The sequence below is a fragment of the Podarcis tiliguerta genome, assembly GCF_965153285.1.
Source record: "Podarcis tiliguerta genome assembly, chromosome: 16".
Classification (NCBI taxonomy): Eukaryota; Metazoa; Chordata; class Lepidosauria; order Squamata; family Lacertidae; genus Podarcis; species Podarcis tiliguerta.
In genome coordinates, this window is record NC_139549.1 from 108,956 (window position 1) to 126,431 (window position 17,476).

The window sequence follows — 17,476 nt, forward strand, 5'->3', positions numbered from 1 at the left end:
CTCAACAGTGTGATGCAGCAGCAAAAACAGCTAATGCTATTCTAGGCTGCATCAACAGAAGTATAGTGTCCAGATCAAGGGAAGTAATAATATCACTCTATTCTGCCTTGGTCAGACCACACTTGGAATACTGTGTTCAGTTCTGGGCACCACAATTTAGGAAAGATGTCGACAAGCTGGAAGGTGTGCAGAGGAGGGCAACCAAGAGGAACAAGGGTCTTTGAGGAACGGTTGAAGGAGCTGGGTATGCTTAGCCTGGAAAAGAGGAGACAGGAGAGCCATCTTCAAACACCTCAAGGGCTGTCACCTGGAGGAGGAAGCAGGCTTGTTTTCTCCCACTCTGGAGGTTAGAACTCAAACCAATGGCTTCAAGTTGAAAGAAAGGAGATTCCAACTAAATATTTGGAAAAACTTTCTGACATTAAGAGCTGTTTGGCAGTGCAAAAGACTCCCACGAGAGTGGTGGACTCTCCTTCCTTGGAGGTTTTTAAACAGAGGCTGGCTGGCCATCTGTCCTGAATGCTCCAGCTGAGATTCCTGCATTGCGGGGGGGGGGGGGGGGTTGGACTAGATGACTCTTGGGGTCCCTTCTGATTCTACAGTTCTATGATTCTGTGAAAACTGGGGCAAAAGTGTTTTAAGTGACCTGATCAGTCCAAGACTTGGCAGAACACAAATGAGCTCTCAGGCCCTTGCAAAGTGTGGGACGGGCCGGCTGGCCCCCTCACCTGCTCTCGTTCCTCTTGTACCCCGAGGGGCACTCCGAGAGGCACTGCCTCTGGTGGATGACAAACTTGGAGGAGTCGCGGGGGTTCTCCGACACCTTGCGCAGGCTGGCGCAGTGCTCCGCGGTCACGCAGCGCCACCCCTCGTACTCGTAGGTCAGCTCCGGGCAGGAGCTCAGGCAGTGCCCGTTGAAGTAGAAGTGGCGGCAGGCGGTGCAGGCGTGGCTGTCTCCTGGGCGGCGGCAGCTCCCCAGGCACTCTCGGTGGCAGCACTCGGAGGAGCTGGTGCAGGCAGCACCTCCCGCTTTGCAGGGACACACTGCAAGGGGGAGAAAGGGGCGGAAGCTGGAGTGGGAGGCAAGAGCCGCACTGGGAGAGCTGCCCTCAGCTTCTCCCCCCAATCTTCATTTTAGCTCTCCTTATTCCACACACACCCATGTCTGCAGATTTTTAAAAAGATCCACATGAAAATCACAGGTGCATTTTTGCGCACATTTCACCCAATATATGTATTTTTGTACACAATTTTGCTTGTATGCCTCTTTGCAAACAATTCCCCCCTTAGCCAGTTCATTTTTTGTATATTTCCACTAATACACACATTTTTGTGTGTATATTTCACTAATACAGTAGACCCGCAATTTATGTGCAGTTAACTTGTGTGCATTCAAAAAAATTTGAAAAGGGAGCAGAAAGACCCGACATTGTACCCAATGTGTTTTGACTATACATGATGTTTGCTTTATTTGCTATCTCTAATGTAACCTCTGTGTGAGTTGCAAGTCTACTGCAATGGAGGAGTGAGAACTTCGAAAAGTAAGCTGAGTTTTATGGGTATTGGTTTAGTTGAGAGCCTGGCCCTGGCCCAGTGTCCATATGAATGACTTCCATTCTCTTTTATGCTTTGTTTTAGTAATATTCTATTACGCCACCTTGGAAAAACATTTCTAATTTGAAAGGTGCCCTAGAAGTTGGGGCCGGCCCACCCATGAGACAAGGAGAGGTGAATGCCTCAGGCGGCAGGATGCACAAGGGCAGCAGAACACAATGTAGTGCTTTATCTCCTGCCTTGTTTCTGATGTCATCAGCATATAAACTGATAGTAAACGCCACCCTGTCTTAACACTTTTTAGTATTTCAAATCCTAAACCTTCAGCTAACAGCTCTGTGGAAACAGCAAGCAGCAAGGCAGAAGCAGGCAACCTCGCCAAGCATAATTTAAGTTAGTTGCCTCCATTTACTGGCACATAGACATTTGGGTTTGTATGGATCATCCTAATTCATACCACAGATTGACCTCCCAAGCTGTACCAGTCTGTTAATGAGTTAATGAATCAGAGGAGCCCTCCTGGCCCAGGCACAAAGGCCTCTTTCACCCTCTCCGCTGCCCTAGAGATGGTCCAGTCCACCAGGAGGTTGGTCAGGTGGTGCTGGACAGTGATGCAGAAGGGGAATCTCAGCTGCAACTCTTGAAACACCACACACCTACACAGCAGTCCTGAGAGGCACAGCTGGCCGCCTCGCCCAGCAAGAGAAGAGGAGGCCAAAGGCCCGTCCAAGAGGGAGAGCGCAAGGCAGCTGGAGGAGATAACGATCTGCCTGTTTGCAGTGTATATTTCATTAGCAGCTCTCTTGTTGACAGCAAACAAGCCCAGGAGACTCACATACTTTTATGAGAGTTTCACAACGGTGAGACAGGGCTGCAGCTGATGGGGGGGGGGGGTCTCCCCCAAAGGACAATGCAAAGGAGACCAGGAGGGCATGGAGGGCTGATTCTAAAGAAGTAGCTCTTCTCAGTTCACTGGCCTAAGCTTGCTGCCTTTCCAAAGACAAGTTTATCCCACACAGTATAGATTCCACAGATCAGCTGGGGTACTGCTCTGCCATTTGGCAGCCCAGAGCATTTCTCTAAGGAATCCTGAAGGAGCCTGAAAGGGTCCAGAAACTCGCCAAGGTGATGCTGGGAACGCTGGACCAGCAGCAGAGAAAGAGCCTGTGGGATCAGACCAAAGGGGGCCCTTTCAGCGCAGCACCCTATTCTCACAGCGGCCACCCAGGTGCCTTTGGGGAGCCCAGAAGCAGAACCTGAAAGCAACAGCAATCCCCCCCCCCCCGACTCCCAGTGACTGGTATTATTCAGAGGCACACGGTTTCCAGAATACCCATCATGGTTGAAGCCTAAGGCCAAGCTAGGAGTCATCACAGGGCCTTTTCAGTGGCTGCTCCCAGATTCTGCAATTCCCTCCCTGCCGAAGCCACACTGGCTCCCTCTTTGCTGTCCTTCCACCAGCAGGCAAAGACTTTCCTTTTCAACCGTGCTTTTGGGAACAGACTGCTTTTAATGAAATGGCTGGGGCCATGTTGTTGTATTGTAATTATTTCCACAGGTGACAATTGTTTGGGGAGTGTCCAACTGATGCGCAATCACCAATGTGCAGATCCTTTTGGAACTGGAAGAGGGCAGAATGGGGACGGGGCATGCATAGACATGCTCTGCCAACGCATGCAGGGGCCGGGAACAAAACCCTCGTGCGAAATGGTTGCCGCCTATATGTTTTAAACAGAGTTTATATATGTAAATAGTTTTAATTCTATCCATGTTTTTTTAAAAAATATTGTTGCTTTTGATTGTTTTTATCTGTAAACTGCCTTGAGCCCCATTAGGGGGAAAGGTGGGGTATAAACAAATGTGTCGTCGTCATCATCATTACTTCCTGTGGGAAATGAACAGAACTGGGGATCTGTCCTTCTGCGGTGGCATTTTTAAAAAACCAGGCGCTAGAGGGCAGGCGAGAAATGCAAGCACCCAGCAGGGAAACTAATGACATCACCAGAGTACCTAACTTGCTCACCTCATGCCTCCCATTTTGGAGAGCTCCTAAAAATAGGCCACAAAGGAATTAAAAAGTAAAGCACCTGTTTCCTAATAATAGTTCCTCTGTGTAAACACAGGAAAGAACAAAGTTTATTGGGTCCTTGTTTTGAGGAGACTTAGGCAGAAGGTCCCAGGCCGGATCATACTAGCCACACCTGTGTGTCTCCAGGCAAATAGCCAGCCAGGCTCCCAAGACAGCCGTGCCGGCAGAATGAGCCATGAGCCCAGCCAGGGAGGAACGTCAGTGTGGAAGGAGAGAGGGAAGGGGGCCCTCCCAGCTCAGGCAGCGGCAGCCTGAAAGGAAGGGGTTAAAAGGACACAGGCATGGCTTTTGTAGAGCCTGGCTGCAGCTGGATCAGGCCCAAAGGGGCTCATCCAGCTCGGCATTCTGTCCCACAGGGGTGAAGCAGATCATAAGAACATCAGAAGAGCCTGCTGGATCCGGCCAAGGGCTCCTCTAGCCCAGCATCCTGTTCTCACAGGGGCCAAACATTTTCCTGTGGGAAGGCAGCAAGCAGGACCCGAGTGCAAGAGCCCCCTGCCCTCCTGTGGTTTCCAGCACCTGATATTCAGAAGAGCAGAGGCGTCATGGCAAGAAGGCACCGGCAGCCAGCTCATTTGAGAGCCACAGCAGGACCTGTGCTCTCAAAACCCAGCATTATTCACAGCAGCCATTGACCACCTCGTCCTCCATGAATTTGCCTAATCCCCTCTTAAAGCCGCAGCAACCTCACCCCACCGTGCCTTGTTTGGTCCTGATTCTCCACTGCCCTCGGCAACAGCTAGTTATATGATAACTGTTGGATTTGTGGCTGATGGACTATAAATAAATTATATTTGGGTTTGGATTAACTGTTGTTTTTGCTGTTCTCGTGCCAAGGAACTCTTTCTGAAGCACAATGGGAATCAAGTGGCCCATGAAGCCCTTCTGCCCCCTTGCGAAGCCCAGCCATTCCCAAGCCCCTCGCAAGGCCACTGCAGGCACCACACGCCCAGAGTGGACCTGGGTCAACCCACCTTTCTGGCAGTTGCTGGAGGTCCAGCAGCGATACTCCAGCTGCCCCTTGAGGCTGGTCTGGGTCTGGACGCAGGGCTTCTCCACGTCCAGGATGCCCGGGCACACGTCAGCACACTCCTCCGCGGGCTTGTTGTGCAAGATGATGTTTTGCTCCAGCGCGTGGGGGGTCTGCATCAGTCCCCAGTCGATGGTGGAGATGTGGCAGAGCTCCTGGTTGCGCTCGATGCGCACAGAGCCGTTCAGGATGTTGGTCAGGCTGTGCAGGCCGATGTCCCGCAGGTGCGGCATTTCAAAGATGACCAGGGCGTAGTTGAAGAAAAGACTGGTCCCCCGGATGACTGACAGGTTGGGGAAGAGGTCGCGCAGGCTCTCCAGCCCATAGACGCGGAAGAGCAGGAGGTACTCCGTGATCATGACCAGGCGGGGGAAGCTGAAGGGGTGGAAGTCCTCGCTGCTGGTGGTGAACAGGAGGAGGATCTGCAGGTTGCCCTCGATGATGGTGCAGTTCTCCAGATTCCGCAGCTGGGAGACATCGACGCGGATATCCATGCTCTCGCAGACTGGAGAAATGGGGAATGGCAGGGAGAGAAAACGAGTCACCAGGACATGAAGAACAGCTCATGCTCTGTTCCAGCACACAGGACTCTCTTCAGACTTTGACCCACACAAACACCCCTCAGGCTCCAGACTCACGGAGTTGGAAGGGAGCCCCAGGGTCATCTAGTCCAGCCCCCTGCAATGCAGGAATCTCAACATTCTTGCACCACCTGTTTGTGTGAATGGCCCAGGAGGAGAGGCTGCTCTTTCCAACCTCCTCAGAGGGCCTCTGCCTGACACAGGGAGCCTCTGTCTGTCTGAACAGCCAGAAGAAGACAAATTTGCTTTCCCATTTTCCCAATCTTACATTCAGCTCACCCCATTTCCACAACAGTTCTTAAGCCCTCGTGAAAACCCGCCAGCACTTTATTTATTTAGAAAAGTATTTATATGCTGCCAACTCAGCTGGCCACAACAGGGGGCAGATGAAATGTATATCTCACCATTAAAAAGCAGGACAAAACAATCATTAAAAGCACCGTACTAAACTCTCCTCGTTTCCCCCGAGGCTGCGTTTTATGTTATTTTCACTAATACATAGCAGCTTATGCACTCTTTCTCCCAACATATTGTTCTAGGTTTGTGGGTGCCAAACCCCTCTTATCCTTGGATCCAGGAAGTCTTAAAGCTAAGCCAGGCAAGCTCCCTGTGGAAGTGACTGACTGGGTGATGGGCCATTAAGAGAACAAAGGAAAGGGGGCTCTGCGCCAGACAATAAGTGGGTGGGGGCCCTACTTCAACTCTCAGATAGCTAGAAGGACAAAGCCTGAGTTTTACAGCAGAGTTTGCTATGGTGTGAGCCAGAAGTAAAGCAGCCAGGAGAGGCTCAGAAAGCAGCGTTTGATTTCTGATGGGATCCAAGGCTGTGACTGTGGGAGAAAAAGAAGCAAGACCTTTTGGGGGGTTGGAGGCTGGGAGCCCCTCCTGTGTGGGCTCAGTTTGTATATATCTGTAAATAAACCACATATCATAAAGACATCGCAGTCTCCTGTTTGCCTCATTCCAAAGGGAAACACGAACTCTGGGAAAGCATCCCAAACCCCTGGGATGTCTCAGCGCTCAGAGATTGGGGTGGCCTGAAACAAGACAGTGCAGTCTGCGCTTTTGAAAACAGAACAGGAATTACAAGGAAAAGAGACGGCAAAGACGCCACATTGCTCCTCTCCCCACACCCTCCACCAGGGAGAGACCCAAGACCCTGCTGGGACAGAGACCCCATTTTCAACACCCGTCTTGCTGCTCCTGATGGAAGGGAAAACCCTCCTCTCAGGGCCTGAAGCAGCTTGGCTTATGGATCCATTAGTCGTATTTCTCTTGTCACAGTGGCCAAGCAGGACACATTGAACAGAAGAGTAAAACAATACTATAGTAAAACAACAACAACAACCCTACAAGAAGCTTTAAAATAAGCTTTATCCCACGTGTCCTCTGAATTGCTTTGCTCGGCAGAATTGGCACCGCTACAGGGGCCACGCAGTAGCCGTTCTGCATTTACGGGGTTCTTGGTTTGTTCTTGTTCTTGTTTTTATTATCTATTTGGTGCTTTTATCTTGTATCTTTAAACTGTGAACTACCATGAGAATTATGGAGGAAGGGCAGTATACACATTTAATATGAATGAATAAATGAAGCAGGTCATTTAGGGTGGCACCAACACTTGGGAACTCCCTGCCTATTGAGATCAAGCAGGTGGCTCGGCTGGACTCTTTTTGGCTCCTGCTAAAAAATTGCTTGGACAAGCCTACCCAGATGCTTAGAAATGCTGCTGGGAATTTTTTTATCTGTTTTAGTATTTTAACTTCTTGCATGTTCTAAGTATTGGAAATCTTTCTTAATTTTCTCATTTAATCATTTTGTAAACCACTCTGAGGGACGCGGGTGGCGCTGTGGGTAAAAGCCTCAGTGCCTAGGGCTTGCCGATCGAAAGGTCGGCAGTTCGAATCCCCGCAGTGGGGTGCGCTCCCGTTGTTCGGTCCCAGCGCCTGCCAACCTAGCAGTTCGAAAGCACTCTCGGGTGCAAGTAGATAAATAGGGACCGCTTACTAGCGGGAAGGTAAACGGCGTTTCCGTGTGCAGCTCTGGCTCGCCAGAGCAGCGATGTCACGCTGGCCACGTGACCCGGAAGTGTCTCCGGACAGCGCTGGCCCCCGGCCTCTTGAGTGAGATGGGCGCACAACCCTAGAGTCTGTCAAGACTGGCCCGTACGGGCAGGGGTACCTTTACCTTTACCTTTAAACCACTCTGAGGTTCTGTTTTTTTCCTTTTTTTGCAATCAATATTGTTATTATTAATGCTTTATATTGTTGTAAATTGCTAAGAGGTGGGGGGGGTGGAGGTTATACAGTGGTACCTTGGGTTACAGACGCTTCAGGTTACAGACTCTACTAACCCAGAAATAGTACTTTGGGTTAAGAACTTTGCTCCAGGATGAGAACAGAAATCGTGCAGCAGCAGCGGGAGGCCCCATTAGCTAAAGTGCTACCTCAGGTAAAGAACAGTTTCAGGTTAAGAACGGACCTCCAGAACAAATTAAGTTCTTAACCCGAGGTACCACTGTTTTTAAAAAATCAAGTGGTGCTTTTATTTACGGTAAGTACTGTACACAGTCTGATCCCAGGGATGCCTGACAGTTGAAGCAGTTTCTCTGAAATGCACTGGGTCTTCATAAAGTGATTTATTATGAATTTTGGGTGCTTAAGAAGGTTTTTTATATACAGTGGTACCTCAGCTAAAGAACTTAATTCATTCTGGAGGTCCGTTCTTAACCTGAAACTATTCTTAACCTGAAGCACCACTTTAGCTAATGGGGCTGCCGCTACGCGATTTCTGCTCTCATCCTGTAACCCGAGGTACCACTGTATATATATATATATATATATAAGGAAGTCTTACTTTCCCTCTGAGGTTTGCCATCCACTCCCCTTGGCGCTCTGCAAGGCAGAGGTGGGCCTTGTGGGAATCCTGGCTTGGCTCTTGTCGGCCAGGCTGCACACTGTGGATCTGCTGCAAATGCAGCAGCCTTTGGGCCCCTGGGAGTGGCTGCCTTTCAAGGCCTTGGGCTGGATCCGGCAGCAGCAGCAGCAGCAGCAGTCAGGCTCCCTGGTGTTGGGCGAGAGGCTGGTCCCAGTCTCTCCCCAGAGAAAGGCAGATAAGGAAGGAAGCGAGGAAGGGCACCACAGAAGGAGGCCTGGCATCAGCCCCGCTCTAATCTCTGTCCCCGGATGCCAGTATTTACTTGGAGGTGGGGGCAGGCCCTCAGAGGTCATTTTCATTACCTCCTCCTGGGCAACATGAACAGCAAGGCCAAGAGACACAGCTGCCTGCTTCCCACCGGTGGTAAATTTCATCATGGCAGCTGCCACAGCCATGCCCAGAAGGAGGCTCCAAGAGCTTGTGTTGATCCACTGTACAGAAAAACTGGCCCCTGGGTTTGTTACCTCCTCCTCCCTCCCCAGCCACTTTCCTTTGGTGTCATGGCTTTTAAGATGGTAGAGAACTGCAAGCTGCTCTGGGCCCTTCTGGGGCTGGAAAGTGGGATTTAAGAAGAAGAAGAAGAAGAGTTTGGATTTGATATCCCGCCTTTCACTCCCCTTCAGGAGTCTCAAAGCGGCTAACAATCTCCTTTTCCCTTCCTCCCCCACAACAAACACTCTGTGAGGTGAGTGGGGCTGAGAGACTTCAAAGAAGTGTGACTGGCCCAAGGTCACGCAGCAGCTGCATGTGGAGGAGTGGAGACACGAACCCGGTTCCCCAGATTACATGACTACCGCTCTTAACCACTACACCACACTTAAAAATATTTAAATGGGATATCGCCATATATACTCTCTTCCCCTCCAACAGCAGCTGTATGCAGTTTGTTAGCATCAGACCACAGCTGTAGGCCAAAGTCAGGCCCCAGAGTCGGGAGCAGGTCAGCAATAAAACACCCGGTGGGAGTGAAGTTGACTCTTTATTGAAAGAAACTGAAACAGTGCAGCCCTAGAGATCACAGCAACTCTTCCCCGTAGACCTTGCCCCAATGCAGCCGTTGGGAGGACTGCCCACCACTCTGCAAGGCTCCTTCCACAAATTAAGCCAGGGACCTTCTGCATGCAAAGCCTGGACTCTGTCTCACCGACCACAGCCGCCCACTAAAGATAAAGCAAGGTGACACTCCTCAAAGTTTCCATTTAAGTAGAAACATAAAATTTTGCTTTTTACCTAGATCTATTTGCTTAACATTGTCTGCACTGACCGGCAGCTGCTCCACGGGGTTTCAGAAACAGGAGGCATTCCCAGACCATCCTGAAAACGCCAGGAATGGAACCTGGTGCCTCCCGTGTCCAGATCATGTGCTCTGCTGCCAAGCATTTGAACTGCTGGCTCTTTGAACTCTCCCTGAAAAAGCTCCCCAGTTGCTTTGCTGTCCAGGAGGGGCTGGAAATGAATGGTCCTGAAAGGGGCTTCCTGGCTTCCTGGCAACGGGGCTGCAGCTTCCCAAGTGCTCAGCTTCCATCTTTCACAAAAGGAGAATCTGGCACCTGCCCAAACTTGCTGCTTCCTTTCTCCGGCTAATGGTGTGTTTGTGGTCCATGGACAAAGGCAAGCAGCCTTACAATGCTCAGCAAAGGCACAAGAGGAGCAGCCCAGAGAGATGTGGAGGAGACGGCGCTCAGGGCGGCATCATGTCCAGGGGAAAAGCCCTGTTTGATCACCTGTTTAAACAGTTCCGTTTCTGTTCCGGAAGGTCTGAATAGCCACGGGTAATATTTGCTCACAGTATTTTGATATCTCAGTGTTTGCTAAGTGTGACAAAACACTCACTGGGGGGGGGGCTGTGAGGAGAACCGGGGGGGGGATCATCCAGCTTTGCTTGTCAAAATGGCAAGGGAAGGGAGGTGAGGGGCCATTTTGAAAGAGCTACCTGCCCACCTGGCACACACGGGGGCTAGAGGCGCTCTTGGCCCTGAACTGGAGCAAGTCAGCAAGGCCTCAGGACTGGCTGCAAATCGTCTGCCCCAGGTGGTAGTGGGGGGGGGGTCAAAGGATGCTGCCCCATCCCCAATAGGCACCACCAGTGCTATTTTTCTAGAAAAAAGAGGTGCTGGAACTCACCATGCGCCCCTCTCTTGCTCTCTTAGAATGGCAAATGGCGCCCACCTGAGAGGTGCCAGAACAGAGTTCCGGCTGACAAAAAGCCCTGGTCACCACCCCCCTCGTGTAAAAGGCTTCCCCAGGAACGTGCGAAATAGACAACCTGCTCAGAAGTCCGTCCCCCCCGCCCCGGCCGCAAAGGGCAGCAAAGGAGACCCTGTCTTGGCGTGGCTCCGCTGCTGCTGCTGCTGGCCATGCTCCGCTCTCATGGTGTGTGTATGTGAAACCTGAAGCCAAATTATCACCTCCAGAGCAACGCTTCAGTCCAAACTGACATTTACTATAAACACCGGGGCTAAATTCTGTAAACGCAAACTTCAAACCCCAAACACTCCACCTGGCAACAAGAGAGGATCGGCCTGGTGCTCTCAGGAGGCACAAGGGAAGGGGAGCGAAGGGGGGCCCAGCTCCCCTCAGAGACCACCAGGCGCCAGCCGGGACTCTGGCCTGCCCCGGGAGCCGGGAGAAAGATGGCTGGACAAGGCAAGCTCATGCCTAGAACAGGGGCACTCGCTTGGCACAGTGGACTAGAAGCCGCAACCACCTCTCTTCAGATGTGGGTTTTTGTGAGTGACAGGAGCTCAGCAGTGGAACAGCTGCTTGGCATGCAGAAGGTCCCAGGTCTGATTCTCTCTGGCATTGCCAGGCAGAGCTGGGAGAGGACCCTGAGTGTGAAGCCCTGGGAAGCCACGGCCACAAAGCGTAGACAGTACTGAACCAGGCAGACCAATGGTCTGACTCAGAAGAAGGCAGCCTTCTCCCTATGCAGGGGTGCCTGTGATCTGATGAGGACTATCATGACGCTGATTGACCAGCTACAGAGTCCACAGCTTTGTCCTCCCCACACTTCAGCATCTGCCTAATGGTAGGGCAAGGTTTTCAGCCAGCTTTCTCAGTTAAACACCACCATCCCAGCGGGCTGGTGGGGACGGGGGGGGGGGGGGGGCTTCTCGTTAGCTAAAATTGTAGTGCTTTGGGCATGAGCTGCTTTGAGCTTTCCAAGGCAAAACTAGCACCATGTTAAGAAAGGGAGGCCACCTGGGCAGCCTGGCGGGCAGATGCTGGCTGGACTCCAAGGGGGTCCTCCTGGCAAGCTGGCCCCATTAGGGCGAGGGTCAGCCTCTTCCATGTCTCCATTCCTGCCTTTCCCCCCTGGAGTTAGCGGGAAGCTGCCCCCCCCAACCCACAAAGACTCATCTCTGGTCTGGGGCTCTCCTGTTGCTGCCTCAAGAGTTGCCACCCAGGCCTCCTGTGACCCCCCTCCCTGCAGTCCTTTATGCCCCTGGAATCCAGCAAAGGGGCACAAGGAAGCGCCTTCTCCCCCCCAAAGGCTCTCTCAGGCAGCAGGATCTAGGGACAGAGGAAGCTGCCTTGCAACACGTCGGACCCAGGGCCAGATTTGCATATAAGCTAAACAAGCTATAGCTTAGGGGCCCACTCTCTTGTGGGGCCCCAAAAAAATTAAAGGGAAAAAATGGATGTACATTTCCAAAATATAAAATAAAACTTGCATACAGGAACAGTGTTTTGTGTTGTGTAGGCTCCTATGATGTAAGTCATGGGCCCCACCTGCTCCCTAAAATATCACTGGTTTGCTCATTTCTATATATTGGGTGCCTACATTCTGCGTGTGCAAATGGCTTTAGATACCTATTAGGTCGATAAGTTACCATATAGCATATATTCAACACAAAAAACAGCAAGAATTTGTTGTTGACAAAGGACAGCTGGACATATAAAGAGCCCCATTACCTTCAGGAGCTGAGGGCCTCATCAAACCTAAATCTGGCCCTGGTCAGATCACTGGGGCCCATTTAGTACAGCAATACCTACCCTGGCCAGCAGCTCCCCAAGGTTTCAGGCAGGGAGTCTTTAACTTGTGAACACCCAATGAAACTGGTTATTGGAAAATTCAGGTTTGACAAAACGAAGGACTTCTTTGCACAGAGCCCAGTTAAACCACAGAACTCTCTCCAACAAGAGGAAGGTATGACCAACAGCTGTAAAAGAGGATTAGGCATACAGTGGTACCTCCGGTTAAGTACTTAATTCGTTTCGGAGGTCCGTTCTTAACCTGAAACTGTTCTTAACCTGAAGCACCACTTTAGCTAATGGGGCCTCCTGCTGCTGCCGTGCCGCCGGAGCACAATTTCAGTTCTCATCCTGAAGCAAAGTTCTTAACCCGAGGTACTATTTCTGGGTTAGCGGAGTCTGTAACCTGAAGCGTCTGTAACCCGAGGTACCACTGTATTCAGGGAGGCTAGGCATGATGGCTGTGTGCTGCCTTCATTGCCAGAGGGAGCAATTGCCTTTGAATAATACCAATTTCTGGGCAACACAGGTGGGAAGAGGGGCTTGGGTTGACCTCATTATACACCAGTCGACTCAAGCAGGGCTGGGAAGAGCAGGGTAAGTTTCCAGTTTGCAGCTCTGTGAAACTTGACTGTCCTGGGGGGCTGAAGAGCCACGCAGCCTGGTTTCTGCCATTCTGCTCACAGCAGCAATGCCCCGGGATCCCTCTTTGCCCGCTGCTGGCTCTGCTGCTGGGGGTCTTGTTAAATCCCCACAACTGCCGTTTTCCAGGGAGCCCTGCTGCCACTTACTAGCATCAGACCGTCTGTTCCTCCAACCTTTTGCTCCTGACTCAATGGGCTGGGGGTTGAGGGGTGGTTTCCCCTCTTATGTGGGGCAAATTCTTCCCTCAGCTGAGCCAAGCACAACCTGCTTTGCAACAACCTCTGTGTTTTGGTTCTGCTCTGTTTGCCGACAGAGAAAGTTACTTTTGTGTGCCTGGCCTATAAATCCGGCCAGTTTACACAAGATATACTTGGGTCCCTGTTCCCTCACACACCTGCTGTCCTCACTTTATCCATAACAGCACAGGTAGGTAGACGCCAAGGTCCAACCACAGCTAGAGACCCAAGTTAGAGAAATATCGTGTGACTAGGTTGCCCAAGTCTGGCATAAGTGCCCTTGTGGATTACAGGCCACTCACATCTGACAAAGTAAACTGTTGTCCATGAAAGCTTAGGCCATGATAAATATGTTAAGTCTCTCAGGTGCCCTGAGAAGTTTTTCATTCATTGATTCATTCATTCGCCCTTTCTTCCCAAGGAGCCCCGGGCAGCAAGCAGCAAGCAAACAGTTTATTGTTTTAAATAGATTTTTTTAGATGTGCTAAAACAATTCCAGTACAGATGCAGACTTTTTATTGAATTTCCCCAGAGGAAAAAAATAAATACATATGCTCAGCAAAGACCAATAAAACAAACACACAAAGTAATTCTCCCTTCTAGCAGCTAACACACATGATAAACACATCAGTAAATGAGACTCTCCCTTGGCCAAATCATCTATTTAAAAACAAAACACGCAGAAATATGAACACACTCAAGACAACATGAGTCAAACATTTTCTTCCTCTCTTAAATCTTATCCAGAGAGCCAGTTTCACCACCAGCTGGGGGCTTCGTAGCTGCTCTCGTGTGTGTTTTGCGGAGTTTTAATTCTAGCTGCAATTAGTTTATCAGTCAAGAGTTTTCCTGCCTTACATCATTCTTAATAAGCGGATCAGGACAACTGATGGGTTAAATGCCAGGAGCTCTTGCCCACTGAGATGCTTCATTACAATAATTAACACACTCCGAAGGGAAGCTCTTTCCCCCCCTCAGACAAGCCCCTCAGATGTGGAACCCAGTCAGCCCGGGGGGGGCTCTCAGCACCCCCAGCATCACCCAGCTGCCCATAAGAGACCTTCTGAGAACAACCACCCCCGGCCACCCGGCCTCTATCTGCCATAGTCCTGCATGAAGTGTACGGTGGGTGTTTGTTTGTCCCGGCCAACTCTTGAGCGCAGAATGGGAGATCTCCAAACTCTGCTCTGGGCCAGTTTGCAGGGCGCTTGGTGAGGTGAGCAAGTCGAAGGCTTCTTCCTACCTGGGCTGACGCTTTGGGGAGGAGGGGGGGGGGACTTGAGTCTGCAGCAAAGCACCCCCTGGGCACCACTATCCCGCCCCCCGCAAAGCACTTCTGCACACCCCCCCCGGCAACCCAGCAGCTGCCCAGCTCAGGAGGCACTTACTTTCTGCTGCAACGGGCTCAGGCGGAGCCAGCCCGAAGAGGCAAAGGATGAGCAGGGCTTCCTTGGCCGGCCAGAAGGCGAGAGCGGGGCTCCCTCCTTTCACCTTCCGCTCCATGGTCCATGAACAACCCAGTTCTGGAGGGCAAAGGAGGAGAGGAGGGGGCAACGCTGGGGGGGAGGTGGAAGCGTTGGCTGGGCTCCAATCACAAGAGGCCGGGGTTTCTCTTTCATGGGGGGAGGTAGAGAGCCCCCCTCTCACCACAGAGGGTCAGGTCCGCAGCAAAGGGGTGAGCAGCAGCCCCTGGGCTCTGGCTGGTCCCTCCCGGGGGCGGCAGCGGCTGCTCTCCATCCTACAGCCCAGAAGCATCTGGCCCCCCCGGGGCTCCGGCACCTGGGCACCGGGAGAGGAGGGAGAGTGGAAACATCCCCGCCAGGGCAGCTCAGGGGCGGAGCCAGTCTGTCTTTCTTGCACAGGCAGCACAGGACCTTTTGCACACCAGCACGGCTTGCCCGTTGTGGTTGTGTGTGGCTGGGGGGGGGGGAGAAGCAGCCCGCCTCTTGCTCGAGGGCTGGAGAGCCAGAACTGGGCCAGTTCCAACAGTTTGTTTTCGGTTGTTACTTCAAAATATTTAGCCTGACAACTGGAGCAAGATGAGGTTGGACGGAGGAACTGGCTTCCCTTTCTTGTTTGGGAAATAAGGAAAGGAGTGAGGAGCAGCCGCTGGAGGGAGAGAAAGTGGGGGGCAATCAGGAGGGGTGGGGGGCAGGGAAAGCCCCTCAGGGCAGGAACGGGGTGCAGAGGCGAGAAGAGCGGGGCTCAAAAGGGGCGCCAATAAAAGAGGAGCAGAGGGGAAATCAGGGCAGGAAACCGGGGGGGGGGGGGCAGAAGACCAACTGCACTAACTGGCAGGAGCGCCTCCTGTTTGGGAAGGAAGGGCGAAGCTCAGGGGCAGAGCAGCTGCTTGGCATGCAGAGCCCAGGTCCCCACTGGCACCATCTCCGCGTGGGAGGTGCCCTGCCTGAAAGCCCCGGCTGCCAGTATCGTGTAGACAACGGGGAGCTAGATGGACCACTGCTCCGATGCAGTTGTATAAGGCAGCTTCGTATGTTCCTTATTCAACATTTTCTGAGAGGAGATTTCTTTCTTCTTCTGCACAGAGCAGAAGAAAGTCCCCATTTCACAGGTGGAGCTAAGATTTGTCCCAAGGACAGGGGCTGCTCTCTGCTTCTCCGACCAACCTTGCTGCCCCCTAGGCAAAATTTGGATACTTTTCCTCTAATCTCTAAACGTGGGGACTCCCCCGTTCAATGCACTCTGCACGTGCTCAGGGGACTCTTCACTGCAAGCACCAACCCAGCCCTGCCCCTCTGCCCTCCTCAGCATCCCCACTCAGATCCCTCCCAGAGGTTGGCTCTGCAGCTCAGTTAGCTCAGTAGATCACATAAGGTTTCTGTCGGTCGCCTGAATGGCTGAGTCACATGGTACTCATTTCCTCTTCCTTCTCAAACCATTTTCCTTTCCTATCATGTTTTTAGATTGTATGTCTGAGAGCAGGAAGTGTCTTTATGTTTTTAAAGTAATTTGTAAGCCACTGGGGGAGCCTTTGTGATGGAAGAGCAGGATAAATAATCATTTAAACACACATACTAAATTATAAAAGGTACAACACTATCCTTCCTATTGGGATTTCTCTACCTAAGGCAGAGATGTCCTAACTTTAATGGGTACTTGCTGGCCTCCAGACACCACTGGGACTCCCAGCAGCCAGTGTGTCTGATGCTCTGGGATTATGGGAGTTGTAGTCCAGAAAGTGTCGCTTGCGGCTTCCTTACAACTAAACCTTGCCAACCAGTCAGAGTCCAGTCAAAGTAAACTCTCATTCACCCCTTCATGAACTGCAAACTTTGCAGAAAGAAAGTTTTTCCTTTTTACAGGCGTCAGGCTTGGGGTTCATTTTGCAAACAGGCTTGTTAGTTTTCTGCACAAAGTTGGGTTTCATTATAAACTCTGTTTGCTCCTTTCTTCACTAAAACTGGAGGAAGGTAACAACCTGCTGGAGACCACAGGTGGGACTTTAAGGTTAGGGTTCCTGGCCCTTCAGCCACTAGGTCAGGGGTCTGCAACCCGCGGCTCCGGAGCCGCATGTGGCTCTTTTACACCTTTGCCGTGGCTCCGGAGCAGATACTAGCGAGGGGAGGAGGCGCATTGTGCGCCCCGACACTCCCCACTGTGGCGGGCGCTGTACTGGCTGTGACGTCGCATGGGGGTGGTGCGTGCATTAGTCACACACCGTCCCGACGTCACCTTCCCACCCGTTGTCAGCATGCTTTAAATGTCGCAATGGTTTTGCGGCTCCCAGGGGTTTTTTTCCTTCGGAAACGGGTCCAAGTGGCTTTTTTTGTCTTAAAGGTTGCAGACCCCTGCACTAGGTTATGGGGTCAAGTTTGGCTTCTATTTGATTTAAAGCGCTACACCTTAAAAGTGCATTTCTGCTCCCACCCACTCCAAGAACCCTGGGAACTGTAGTCACAGAACTACAATTCCCAGCACCCACAACATACCACAGTTCCTAGGATTCTTTAGTGGGAAGTCATGTGCTCTAAATGTGTGGTGTGTGCACAATCTCAAATCTTTTGTGCTTCACCTTCTGGCTGTGAAATAGTTTTCAAATCTGAAAATTAAAGCTGCTACCTTGAATTGCCCAACTTGCTTGTGTCAAGACTGAGGGCATGACTGACAGACTGACAGCTCGAAACAGAAAAGGCGTTGGATTATTCAACATGATGAGGGAGTCCCACCCCTTGGCTGCATCTGCCACACTAGTAATCAGGTGGCTGTTTAGTTGCTCCCTGTCTCACTGTGGCTTTCCAAAAGCCAGCCTGTTCAACTTGCTCAATTAATGACTTTAGGTAATGATTTCAAACAGTTCACCCCTGGCAAAACAGGTTGCCTGTGAAGTATCCAGGCAATTGGCTAAGTAACGAGCCGCAGAGCAGATAATAATCAATCAGGCACAACTTGACAGATCGTACAAACACTTTAA

General features: G+C 51.4%; 1 protein-coding gene across 3 annotated transcripts in view; it reads right to left on the bottom strand.

Annotated features, from left to right (window-relative positions):
• The window catches only part of INSRR (insulin receptor related receptor), a 31,505-nt gene extending 16,655 nt beyond the window's left edge, over window positions 1–14,850 (bottom strand). Inside the window, exons 1-3 of one of the 3 annotated variants that reach the window (XM_083416436.1) lie at window positions 14,433–14,850; window positions 4,618–5,178; window positions 729–1,044 (exon numbers count right to left, since the gene is read on the bottom strand). In XM_083416436.1, coding sequence (XP_083272562.1) covers window positions 729–1,044; window positions 4,618–5,178; window positions 14,433–14,547 — 992 coding nt within the window. In that variant the 5' untranslated portion in view covers window positions 14,548–14,850. Of the gene's footprint in view, window positions 1–728; window positions 1,045–4,617; window positions 5,179–8,107; window positions 8,176–14,432 lie in introns of those variants that run through there. The other 2 variants (XM_083416435.1, XM_083416437.1) reach the window with 2 other exon arrangements.
• Between the last annotated feature and the right edge of the window lie 2,626 nt (window positions 14,851–17,476).